At 37.9% G+C, this 13,395-nt stretch overlaps 1 protein-coding gene across 5 annotated transcripts in view; it reads left to right on the top strand.

Annotated features, from left to right (window-relative positions):
- Positions 1 to 13,395, top strand: part of dmd (dystrophin) — a 201,531-nt gene that overhangs the window by 126,822 nt on the left and 61,314 nt on the right. The window contains exon 1 of one of the 5 annotated variants that reach the window (XM_053477077.1): positions 9,564 to 9,749. The exons of the other annotated variants lie outside the window; for them this stretch is intronic. Coding sequence (XP_053333052.1) covers positions 9,730 to 9,749 — 20 coding nt within the window. The 5' untranslated portion in view covers positions 9,564 to 9,729. Of the gene's footprint in view, positions 1 to 9,563; positions 9,750 to 13,395 lie in introns of those variants that run through there. 5 annotated transcript variants of the gene reach the window in all.

Raw genomic sequence — 13,395 nt, 5'->3', positions numbered from 1 at the left:
ATTGGGCCTAATTTCATGGAAACTAAAAGCCAGTTCAGGTCAACTCGGAGGCAGTTGCTTGGGCAACAGAATCGGGTTTACTTAAACTTATCCAAAGTTTCTCCTCCCCTTCAGAGATGGTGTGTGCTTTTTTTGCACTTCATTTCCAACTGAAGTTTCTATTTAACATTGATGATGCTGGCAGGTTTACAAGGCAACACTCTGTCAGGATGTGAGATGTGACTCTCACAATGAAATACTTACTAAAAACAAAGCCAGTGACTGATCCTGATACTGATTCTGACCCTCTACAAGATGGATACACAAGATGGAAGAGCAGTTAGAGACACTGTATGCTCCCATCATTTCTGATTGACTATTACCTCTTTTAATGAAGTTTTTTAACAAACAGTTATTAATATTTTTATGTTGCCAAGATAAGTAAAATCATTAACCTGGTGGCACCCTGTCAACCTTTAACTGATGTTCCAACAGTTTTATTTCTATGCTGAACAGTATGTCAGTAATGTTTTATGTTGTGCTGCAAAACTTAAAGACTCTCTTCTTTGTTGTAATTTCCAATTATCGAAAAAGAAGATGCAAGTTTTATTATATTATCATCAACTGTTATTTTTTTTTATATAATGTGTACATCCAAACAGGCCTCTCAGTATATTTCCTCACTCTGTTTAGCTCACAGGGTGTCTTCATCATGTTCCTGTAAAAAAAAAAAAAATCTCTCCTACCCCAGCCCATTATGAAATAAATTGTAAGGTATTAAGAGGACACACAACTGCATGGACATCTGGTATGGCAGAATTCTCCAGCCGACAGATTACATCATCAGTAATTGCTAAAAGATGAACAAGGTTAGACAACTAAATTATAACTTTATCCAGAAAAGTGCTCCATCCTAATAAAAATAATGTTTTTTACAACTTTGTTTAGCCTACATCACAATTTTCCACATATTACTCAGAGAAACTCAAAAAGTGTAGCAGTTAATTGCAAAGAATTGACCTGCTACAAGAAAATCAGAGCCAAGTTGTGTCTAAGATGGATTTAATTCATTTCAATTCAATTTCATTTGTATAGCGCTTTTAACAATTGCCATTTTCCCAAAGCAGCTTTACACAATCAAAAGAATTATTTAAGTTTGTATGGAATGTGAATGTGTATGAATCAAAATAGTCAGTTTGTCCCTGATGAGCAAGCCGAGGGCGACAGTGGCAAGGAAAAACTCCTTGAGATGGTAAAAGGAAGAAACCTTGAGAGGAACCAGACTCAACAGGGAACCCATCCTCATTTGGGTAAAACAGAAAGCAGGAATTGATCTGCATTTATACAGTGTGTAGGGTGGGAGGCAGTTCAGCTATAATAGTTGATGTTAATTGATGTTAATATGGAGTCCAGGTAGTTATTGAAGACCCAGGTAGACTTGTAAGAAGTTCCAGTCCTGAACTATCGAACGGTCAAGTCCCCAGCATAACATTTGTCAACACCAGTCAAGGCCAGAACCATCTTCTAGGTAGAGAAAATCATCCCCAGACACCAGACGCATCCCAGAGAGGCACACGGGGCATCCATGTGACGAGATCTTCAGCCAGAAGCAGGGCACCAGAATGGGTCAGACAGGTCCAGAGGGCAGAGGGAGTCTGGATCACTGGCAGCTCAGGAACGACATGTGTAGCTCGACAGAGAGAGAAGTGGGGGAAAGAGGGAGACAGGAGGAGAGAGGAAAGAGAAAGAGGGGGAAAGAGAAGAAGAGGAGAGATGGCAGTTAGTTATAGTCCCAGTCACACAATGTATAATGTGAATGTAGAGTGTAGAGTGCAAGCAGAGACTCCGGCAGGACTAACTATGACAGCATAATAGTTAGAGCCAGAAGAAGAAAGAGCCAGAAGAAAACACAAACATGAGGGCTTCCTGAGATGTAAAGCAAACAATCACCTCACCGTCAGCAAACCAGAGTGATCAATGAGAGTGAGGATGACAGCATATAAACATACCAGTTCACCATAATACTCTACGTCCATGAGTCCCCCAGATCTGCTCCTTTACCTAAGGCAAATCTATTTATAAAAATGCTTGGCTAAATAAATAGGTTTTTAGCCTAGACTTAAACCTAGGCACTGAGACTGTGTCTGAGTCCCGAACACTATTTGGAAGACTATTCCATAACTTTGGGGCTTTGTAAGGAAAAGCTCTGCCCCCAGCTGTAGTTTTCATAATACGCGGTACTGACAAGCAGCCTGCATCCTTTGATCGAAGTAGGCGTGGCGGTTCGTAAGACACTAGCAGTTTGCTCAGGTACTGCGACGCGAGATCATTTAATGCTTTATATGTCAAGAGTAGTATTTTAAAATCAGTACGAAGTTTCACAGGGAGCCAATGCAGTGAAGATAAGATAGGGGTGATGTGCTTATCTTCTGGTTCTAGTGAGGACTCTCGCTGCTGCATTTGGAACTAGCTGAAGCTTGTTTATGCACCTAGCTGAACAACCAGACAGTAAGGCATTACAATAGTATGTCCTGCACACATTGCTCAACTTTAGTAAGCTGTTTTTTCTCATCAGGTTTTGCTGAGACATATGTGTGTCGTCGGCATAACAATGAAAACTAATACCATGCTTATGGATTATGTTGCCCAGAGGAAGCATGTAAAGGGAAAAAAGCAGTGGACCTAAAACTGAACCCTGAATTAGCTATATGTGGCCATCGCTAAGCTAATATTAAAACACATAATAGATATAAATATCATTATTTTGATTTAATAGCCCATTGTGTAGGTCTTCATGCATTTGGGTGTTATGCAATACTGGCAGTGTTGGGGTGGCTGAAAATCCTAACAAAAAAAAACATGACACTAATGACTTAAAAACAGGCATATGTGCAGCCCCCCCAACACTGCCAGTATTTAATATTGTTTCTTATAAATATCAACACTCAAATACATAAAACCCTACACAATAGGCTAATAAATCAAAATTTAAATGGATGAATTAATTTTTGTATATTTCAGCTTGTGTTGCTGCCAAGTTAGTTTTCTACTTGTTTAGCTGAAGCTTCATTATTATCATATCATATCATATCATATCATATCATATCATATCATATCATATCATATCATATCATATACATGTTTTATATATTCTCATATTCAATATAGCATAAGTGTACTGTATTATATGAAGCACCTTTTTTCTTTTTCCTTAAATACAGTATATACTTATTCTGCATTTGTAATCATTAATGTTTCTAAAGCTACTTGGGTGCAGTATGTGTTTTTTCCCCCTTGTGTTGCCATGGTAACTCATGTTATCTGCGTTCTATTGATTGGCTTTAACTTGACTCAGAATTGATTAAAGTAAACTCTAGAGTTTTACAGGTCAGGGTAGGTTAGTTAACGCAGAGTTTGGGTTTAAGCTCAATGTTGTTAAAAACTGCTATTTTCAGACATGCTCTAATCATCCAAAGCAACAACAAAAACAGCATCTTCACGCTAGTTCTCTAGACCATTAATGGTGTCATACAAAAAAAAAACAATGCACAGCATTCTATGGTCATTATGGCATAAGAGTTTGATATTTGTTCAATCATACTGGAGGACGTTTCTTCAGAATATCTTTGCCCCCATGTGCAGCTGCAAAAAGCCGTCTGACGGTTTCTGAAGAAGCAGTGGCTTCTTCCTTGCTGAGCAGCTGTTCATGTTATGTCTATATTGGTCTTGTACTATGTCTATACTTGGTACTTTTGTGCACAGTGTTCTGTGCTGTTGTTCTGGAATTTATTTGTACTTTTTATACCAAAGTTTGCATCTTCCTACTTATGATGCCATATGATGACTGTGTGTTCTCATGATGTTTACACTTGTGTAGTATTGCTGCTACAGACGAATGTGGTACCTGTGGGCATTTGGAAATTGTTCTTAAAAATTAACCAGATTTGTGGTTTAATCACAATTTTTCCTGAGGTCTTGGTTAAAGAGAGGAGTGAAAGAAGCCATTTAGATGAATAAGGGGAAAACCATTTTCCCAACAGAGAAGGAGGTCTTACACATGATCTCTCTCATATTTTTCATGCTGTCATAGGTCACACATCCACCAGGGAGGCCAAACTCAATGACCCCTTTCAGATTGTCGATGTGATCATTACAACCTAATAGCTCCCCTTTTTCTCTCACCATCTCTACTGTTTAACCAACAAGCTTATTCAGGCCAGGAAAAAAATAGCCATTCCTTTGGGTTCCTAAACAACCTTTATCAAACTAAAGACTAAGTAATTAGAAAAACAGTTTGAATAATAAATTTAAAAAAGTTCAATTGGCATGTTGCAACTTCCAAACTACTTCACCTAAGAAACTGGCATTGATATACTATAGGATATTCAGTTGGGTCCAGTTCAGGGAGTTTTTCCTTGTCACTGTCGCCCTCACCAGGGACAAACTGACCATTTCGATTCATACACATTCACATTCCATACAAACCTAAATAATTCTTTTGATTGTGTAAAGCTGCTTTGCGACAATGACAATTGCTAAAAGCGCTATCAAATAAAATTGAATTGAATTGAATTGAACAGTTATTGTTATTTTATATTTCTAATACAGTACATTGGAGTTTATTCGGATAAACAGTGCAGAAATAACAGCATTCTATATATTTGTTCTGCACTTAAAATATAATTTAACAATCAGTAATTACATATTAATAACACTTGTTTAAAAACCCTTTGCATTTAATAAATACCTGGAGAGCAGGTACCTTTTGAACCATTTGTCTGAATCTGTGTAGATGATATACAGTACACATCAGAGTTCATCCCGCTCTCATTATCAGTAAATTCAACATGGCAGTTGCAGCTGGCAGCCATAAGATATGGTAGTATGCGTCAGATCTGAAATAGCTTAATATGTTCAGAGATTTTTAATTTGTCCCTTAATCCCCAGGGCTGGTAGGAATCACACAGACTTTGTCTCTTGAGGATCTGACTCACAAGTTGAACCAGTGCGTACTTCCTAGCACAGCATGCCTGTAATTCCCTTAAGGAGAACATGCCACAGCCTGCCCAGTATGGCATTCCCAAGGATGATCCTAATATCTTTTCCCTATGGCAGATAAAAAGTTGATACAATGTTCAAATTGCTACTCTCTGCACCAAACAGTACTGCATGGCAACTAAAAATATAGCAACAAACATGCAGAAGCTCTTCAGATCTTTAGCAAATTCTGTAAGATCTGTAAGATGTTGGTTACAAATGTGGATGATGTACATTAAGCAAAAACCTTGATTTAAGCACCAGGTAAATACATTAATTCAGCAAAAAAGCTTTAGAGAGACCAGTTTCAGTTTTGCATCTACAGTACAGTGGGGTCAGGGGTAGCTCAGTGGTTGAAGATCGGTTCGAAAGATCCCAGGTTCAAACCCCACAACCACCAAGTTGCCACTGTTGGGCCCTTGAGCAAGGCCCTTAACCCTCAACTGCTCAGATGTATAATGAGATAAAAATGTAAGTCGCTCTGGATAAGAGTGTCTGCCAAATGCCCAAATGTACACTGAAAAACGATGTTCATGTATCAACATGTTTAAATTAGAAACAGAATTTCCTCTCAAGTAAATAAAGGTAACATTTTGTATATTTTTATTATAAACAAATGAAATAGAATAAAGTAATTTTTTTTTATTTATATAATTTTAAATTTAAGTAAATTTGACCAAATAATGCCCTTTCTTAAATGTAGCGTTGGCCTGCGTTGGGAGGTGTTATGGGACGTGAGTACAAGGTTAACCTTCTATGTTGGAAAATTAGGGAAGTGCGTTGCCTAAAGATTTCTTGCTTTGGTCAAAAAAGATGGTGCTACGTTAATGTTCACCAGTGAGACATATATAACTTACACATTGTTAGAGACTTCTGGTCTGTTTTGTAGTAGTCTTTTGTAGGAAAGCTAGTCCTTGAGAAACCAGACTTTGTGTTTGGTCCAGATGTACAAATTTGTCAAGGATTTTGCCCTTATTTTTGACTACCTGATAAAATGTCTATTCATACCCAAAGACTGGCACATAACCATCAATTCATCTAGCTGGTCGCTTTAGCATGTTGCTCTGATACCGCCATATTTCTCCCAGGCTGGCAAATACAGGAAAACAGATTTTCGTTTCTCAAATTATGTCATTGAAGCATTTTTTATATTTAAGAGTAAAGAGTAAACTTTTACTTTTGAACATTGTGTAGAGTAGTAGTAGTATAATAGTACAGTATTGTAATATAATAGATAAAAAAGGGCAAGGTGTGAAAAGTGCTCTGTTTACTTGCAGTTCTGTGAGTTCTCAACACATTGTGGGATGGAAATGCTTTCTTTTACTATTGAACATAGCTTACTGCTGTCTTTTTACCATACAGCTTCCCCAATTGTTTAAGTGTTCTCCATTCCTTTTTTTTTTTTCCAACCACAAGTTGGAACGGTTCAGCACTATCCATCCATTTTTTGTTGAAGGTCCAGTAACTGCAAATCTCCTTAGTTGTTTTTTTTGCTTAATGCAGCCTAGTCATTTGACTCTTCTAAAATGGTGTGTGTGTGTGTGTGTGTGTGTGTGTGTGTGTGGAGGAGAAAAGAAACTGGAGCACGACTTGGTTTGTGAGCAAGATATGTTGATTTGTTGAGAATTGTTTGGATGTTGATTTTTCAAACAAACCAGTGTGAATTAGGAGAAGTGCTTGGACAATATAAATTTAGGTTATGTGCATGTATTATATACAGTAAGGTGACAAAATATATTTGCATGAGATAAGGAATCTTGGAATGAGACTCTGGACTTTGGACATTTTGTGTTATACCAGGTCATAAAAGAACAGCACACTGCATCTGGGTCAATATCACTATAAAGTGCATAGTGATTATATAATGTACATTTTAACAAAGTAATAATATAATAATAATTATCATTTTATAATATTATAATATTATAATTATATATTATAATAATAATAATAAATAAATATCCTCTTCTTAACAATTTAAAAGGCTGGGTAGCACGGTGGCTTAGTGGTTAGCACTATCGCCTTGCACCTCCAGGGCTTGGTTTCGATTCCCACCTCTGTGTGCCTTTGCTTTTTTTTTGCCTGTGCTTAGTGGGTTTTCTTCGGGTACTCCGGTTTCCCACAGATTAGGCTAATTGGCATTCCCAAATTGCCTGTAGTCCGTGTGTGTATGTGTGTGTGCCCTTCAATGGATTGGCACCCTGTCCATAGTGTACCTCGTTCACTAAGTCTCCTGGAATAGGCTCCAGGACCCCCAACCCTATATACAAGATTAAGCGGAATGGACAGAGTGAGTGAGTGAGAAAAGGCTACTGATTAAAAAAAAAAAATCCAAAATGTGGCAAAAACTATGCACACATGTCCACCCTCTCATGGGAGAGTTAGACATTTTTTTTTTTTTGCATTAGCATTTAATGAGCGCAGGTTAGCAAAGTGATTTACTGGTGAGGGTGACTGTACATATGTTTTGAGTTTCTGAAAAGTTTTTTTATGTATTAATATTTCAATATAACAGACTGAACATGATAAACTAGACAACATTAAACTACAAAACAATGTGATGAATATTAGGAAATATAAGTGTAAATAGGTAGTCTGTAAAACTTAGAGTTTTCTAGCCAATTTTTGTTTTGCATTTTTAATAAACATATACAGGGCTGTAACATATACAGCCCTATATATGGAGGGAAGGAAATACAGTATACTTTTTTCAGCACAAAATAGGCAATATGATGAACTGGATTTTATTTTATTATATAAACATGACTGAAAAAAATATATATATATTTTTTTAATTGGGTCACATACGCAAAGAATACACGACACACAGATACACACCATCATGTGTTTTAATTGTTATTTTTAGATATTTTTAGATTAAAATGCTGGGTTTTCCATTTTTGCAACATCATTTTCCTATTTCGGTAGTGGTAAAATATACACATTATAAAAAAAAATGATAAGTTTTCTTTTACCTGACATATCCAAAACACCAAATGCACAGTTCTCAAGCCTCTCAGTTAACACATACATTGTATGGCTAGGGGTAGCTCAGTGGATAAGGCATTGTACTACGGTTCGGAAGATCCCAGGTTCAAACTCCACAACCACCAAGTCACCACTGTTGTGCCCTTGAGCAAGGCCCTTAACCCTCATCTGCTCAGATGTATAATGAGATAAAAATGTAAGTCGCTCTGGATAAGAGTGTCTGCCTAAATGTATCTTATTACCAGTTCATAAAAGCAGTCAGATATTTTTTAATCATCATTGGCCTAGAGTTTTAAGTAGTGATGCACCGGAATGAAAGTTCTGGGCCAAAACCGAAACAGAACATTTTTCATTTTAAATTCTCTTTTAAAACGTATAAATTTTAAAACATGCTTACTTTATATTTGTTTCGTTATATATAAAATGTTTTGTAATTGTATATTAATAAATGCTCTCTCTTTGATGGGCGTATAATCTAACCTGCACTGTAAACTCTATGCTCAAAGTAATTTAACACATTGAGTACTGTTAACTTAAATAATTACAATTAGTTTAAATTAATAGACCTTGATGAGTATTTAGAACTTTGGTATTTATGAGTTTTTGGAAATTACTCTTTTAGGTTAGCTGAACAACTTTGATATTTTAAGCCACAGTAATGCTCTCCTTAAATTTCCACCAATTTAAAATCTTTCAGCCTAGCGATTTTGTGACTGACATCAATGCACATGTAAACTGCCCACATTGAATCGTTTTGATCGAGATGGTGGATTGGTCTGTCTTTTCATGATGCTGCAAGTATAATCTTCACAAATCTGGGGAGCCTAAAGTTGATGTTTTTGATTTATGTCATCTAATTGTCGACTGTTTGGTGCTCTCTAGAGTTATGAATAGAATGTGTTTAGACGCGGGAGAAAACGTAAGCTCCACTTTTTGCTACCTACTGTTTAGGAGGTAAGAAAGCAAGATTTCTTGTATTTGGCAAAGATCAATCTTTAATTTGAACTGACTACTTTACTAGCATAAATTGTTTAGTTTTTTTTTCATAACTCTGGTTTTGGGGTTTAAATATAAATCATGAATTTCTATCAGTTTTAGTTTTAATATTAATATTCATAGATTTCGTACTTTCAGATTTAACTGAAAAAGATAGTTCTGTTTACTTAAAATTGAAAACATCATTACTTAAAAAATTTAATGTAACTGATTACCTTCTTCTAATTTCTGTGCACCACTAGTTTTAAGGGTTTAAATGTACTTACAAAATACAAAAAAAAAGTTTATGTGTCTATATGTATAATAAAACCTCAGAATTCCATTATGTCGCAGTAAGTTCATGATAACTAAATGATTCTGAGAAGAAAGGAACTTTATAGTGATATGAATCAATTTATGAATAAGTGTAGTTTGTGTGAGTGTGATGCAGTGAGTTAGTGTGACGTTCCTGCTGCCTGCTCTCGCGGCCCCTCACAGAGAGAGCTCCAGCACCCTGCTCTCTCTCTCTCTCACTCTGTGCGCGAGGTTTTTCGGAGGATTCCTGAGTGAAGGCGTTTGGGGGAAGGGAGTGAATGGAGAAGCTCCGCCTCGTCTGAGCGGAACCTCGCGAGGAGATTGCGGGAGAATCTAGCGCGTTTTCCTGCGAGCAGAGGGAATATCGGGGCGGCCACTGGCAGGAACACCGAGTTCTCAGATTCCGAGACGCCGTGACACGGCACAGCGAACAGCATGAGAGAGCAGTTGAGGAAGTAAGTGGCGTCCATCGGTGCCGTCGAGTAATGTCGGTTCAATCCTGCGGTTCGGGTTAGCTACACTAGCGGGCACAGCAGCTATAGCTGTCGGGTTTTTACAGTCCAGCAGGTGCCCTTCCTCCCTCCCTCCCTCTCTCTCAATCTCTGTGCCTCTTCTACAGCGAATACAGATGCCTTCGGTACATTTCTGTTTGCTTTCTCTTGGGTGCTCGACAGCAATCCTTTATCAGATGACGCAGTGTAGGTTTCCACCCAGGAGTCGCCTGGATCGGTGCTGTTTTGTACTCTGATGAATTGTATGTCTTAGATTTAAAGCCATGTTTATCCTGTCGAGGCCTTTGTCTGGCTCTGGATTCTCATTGTACTGTAACGGAAGCGCAGCTCACAGGAACAGCAGCAGCTTTTGATGTTACTGATCAAAACTGTTTCAAATCTGGATTTGTTGCGCTCAACCCTTAACGTTGAAGGTATTGTAGAACAGGCGGAACGTATTTTTTAATGTATGCACTCATGATCTGTTGTGTACAGTAACAGCAGCTTTGTCTAAAGTCACATACTGTACATTATAACAGCGCCATGTCGAAGGACATGTTAAGGTCGGGGTTTTGGTGTTTATTTGGTACAGTGTCATATGTACAGCTCGCAGATGTCTGCATACTGCCAGAGATCTGAACTCCTAGGGACATGTCCTTTACCTGTAGTTTAAAGGAAAATTCCATCTCGAGACATAATCTTGTGTGTTTCTGATTAAAGATGTATTATGTGATTATATTGGGATCATGTCTTTATGTGGATCATTATTGATGTTAGGAGTAAGACTCTGCTGCACTGATGCCACGTTACTGCTGTAGTTACAATAACATTTAATAGGAGAATAAATTAGCAATCACAGAAATAAGAAATATCAAAGCAAGAGAGCAGGAGCTCCTTTTATCATTCACACCTTTTTACTCTGAGGTTAAATGTTACAATAATGAGAAATCGACATAAAAGTGGAGACAGCCACTGTTGGACTCAAAATTCCAGAATGCATTGCTGCTATATGACGCAGTTGCACTGGGGTAGGTCAGAGACATGGATCACCTGGCTAACAATTTACAAGGTGATGATCGTGACAGTGTGTGTGTATGTGTGTGCCCTATGATGGATTGGCACCCCATCCTGAGTGTACCCTGCCTGGTTCCCAAAATCTCCTGGGATAGGCTCCAGGCATCCGCAACAGGATAAAGTGGTATAGACGGTGAGTGAGTGATCGTGATAAGTGTAGATCGGATGGTCCGCTGTGGCGACCCCTTGACGGGAGCAGCTGAGAGACAAACACTATCGATATGCATGGTTTATCGCAATTTATTCAGGTTTGTTTTATATTTGTTTAAAATTACCTGTATAGTCGTTTTTTCTGCAGAAATGTTGAAAGACTAATTACAACTGCATTCATCAGCGTGCTTAAGAGCTTGAATCTAATTGACAAGAGGGTGGGCATAATTTTCATATAACGGTACCACTTGAGGGCGTCCCTAAGACCGTTCACCCTCCCATGTTTGAGGGTTCGATTCCCATCTTGGGTCTGTGTGCATGGAGTTGTTATGCTTGGACAGTTGTTCTGTCTGTAACATGAACAGTAGATGTTAATAATGTACTGATTCTCATACATTATTCTGTCACGGTAACAGTAAGACAACGGTTAGAAAGAAAAACATTTGAAGGACTAAGACGTATAAGTGTTGATGTGATGTTTTTTGTTACGAGACATTCTGCAATATTGGAGAGCGAAAGACTGGTAAGATGACTTTATTGCAGTTGTACATAAGTAAGAAGAGGAAATTTACATATCTCTGATGTTCCAAAGAAAATATATGACGGTGCTATTTAACCAATATGCAAATTGTAATCAGTGGCAGCAAGTATATTTTGGTGCTATAAAGTATAATAGCCATAATATGAAAGCAAGGGCATATTATTTAACAGCCTCTTCCCACTTTTTCCCCACAAGAAGTGACTTTTTCATGCAGTTTGCTTCAGTACAGTTACACTTACATTAGCTGTCAAATGTAGTATGATTGTGGAAAGACAGATATATTTAGGCAACTCCGAGTCTCATTGCATGTGGGATCATGGGTAGTCTCTGAGTTAGACACGAAAGCTTGTGTGTGTGTATTTTGAAACCGGTTCTGTTGCTGACCCTCTGGTTATGGATCCTCATTTTGCAACTATGTCCCCAGTGATGATCAATATTGGCAATACATGCTTAAGCCATTCTGAGCAGTACTCTCTGTATACTCCAGGGTTGAGGACAATATGAGGAAAGTGAAAACAAAAAGCTGGAGTTTCTTGTTTATGTTGTTGGCACATGGCAAAAATCACCACTGTATATAAAACAATGCCTTATTTTAGAAGGTGCCATTGTTGTGTTGATGTAAAGCCTCCTATCTGAGACTAGAACTGAAGAGAAGTTCAGTAGGTGGGTCCTTTTCCACTTGCTCATGTGCAGAAAGCTTTATATATCTTCATTATGAGATTGATTTATGATTGATTAGAAAAATGTAATGCATAGATATTTTTTAATTGGTAACAGGCAGATAGATAAAATGATGTCAGTAGCAGGGTGTGATTGTCCACCAATAGAAGCTGGAATAGAGCTTGTGCAGACACGTCACACTGTCACATGATTTTTGTTGCCACCCTGCCGGTCGTACTCGGACCTCCACAGTCATTAACCTGCCTAATACCTGTTATAAGGTTATGTGTCAAAGATTTGAAACCAGAGCTTTGCATGTTCAGCAGACGTTCACTAATTCCATTCCATAAATATGTCTATAGCCCTTTAGCACCTGACATCAAAATGCCTCTTGACCATGGTTACGCCCACATCTGGACGGTGAAAGGGACGTTACTTATTTCTTACCATTTAACTCTTATTCAAAACTTTCTACAACAAAACAACGTCTGATAATGTTATGTTACCTTAAACCTTAGTAATTGCTTTAATGTTGTTCCGAATTGTTTCTAAAGGCGAGCAACAAAGCTAACTAGTTTCTATTACAAGGCTGAATCACAAATGTCTCTCTAGCCCCCGATCAAGGATACTACTTGGTGTGTGGATACCCTGCATAGCACACTAGCCCGGAATAGTTAGTTAGCTATTACTTAGAAAGATTGGAATGTCAGTATTGGTTAACGTTACCTGTTCATCAGTTTATGAAGCGTAAAGCATAGTATATTCCCAAGATCATCTCATTTGTAACGGATACACTGAATGAGCTAACACTAACCCTAGCACCACCAAATCCTGATACACCGCCTGAGGTAATCATATAATGATGATAAATCAAACTTATTTCCCTCTTAGGCTCCTTATTGACGCACTAGTAAAATGATACAGGCCCGAATGTTTTATTGCTAAGTGGTCATTGTGATGTCACTGCATTGTTGAATCAATGGAGTTCATGCAGCAGGTTATCAATCAGTGTGTCTGTCACATTCAGAGAGTTCACTGTAAATACTGAACTCAATTCCTCATATCACTTTTATGTGATGAAACGGTGTCAACTTCAGCATCAGTGACATAACACTTTTTATAATTAAAAAGCACTGCACCGGGCACTGTTTTATTTATATAGTACCAACACGCTGGATGTAATGA

This window comes from Clarias gariepinus, chromosome 18 (assembly GCF_024256425.1).
Source record: "Clarias gariepinus isolate MV-2021 ecotype Netherlands chromosome 18, CGAR_prim_01v2, whole genome shotgun sequence".
Taxonomy (NCBI): Eukaryota; Metazoa; Chordata; class Actinopteri; order Siluriformes; family Clariidae; genus Clarias; species Clarias gariepinus.
Note: the sequence above shows the minus strand (reverse complement) of the source record. Positions and strands in the feature narration are given on the sequence as shown.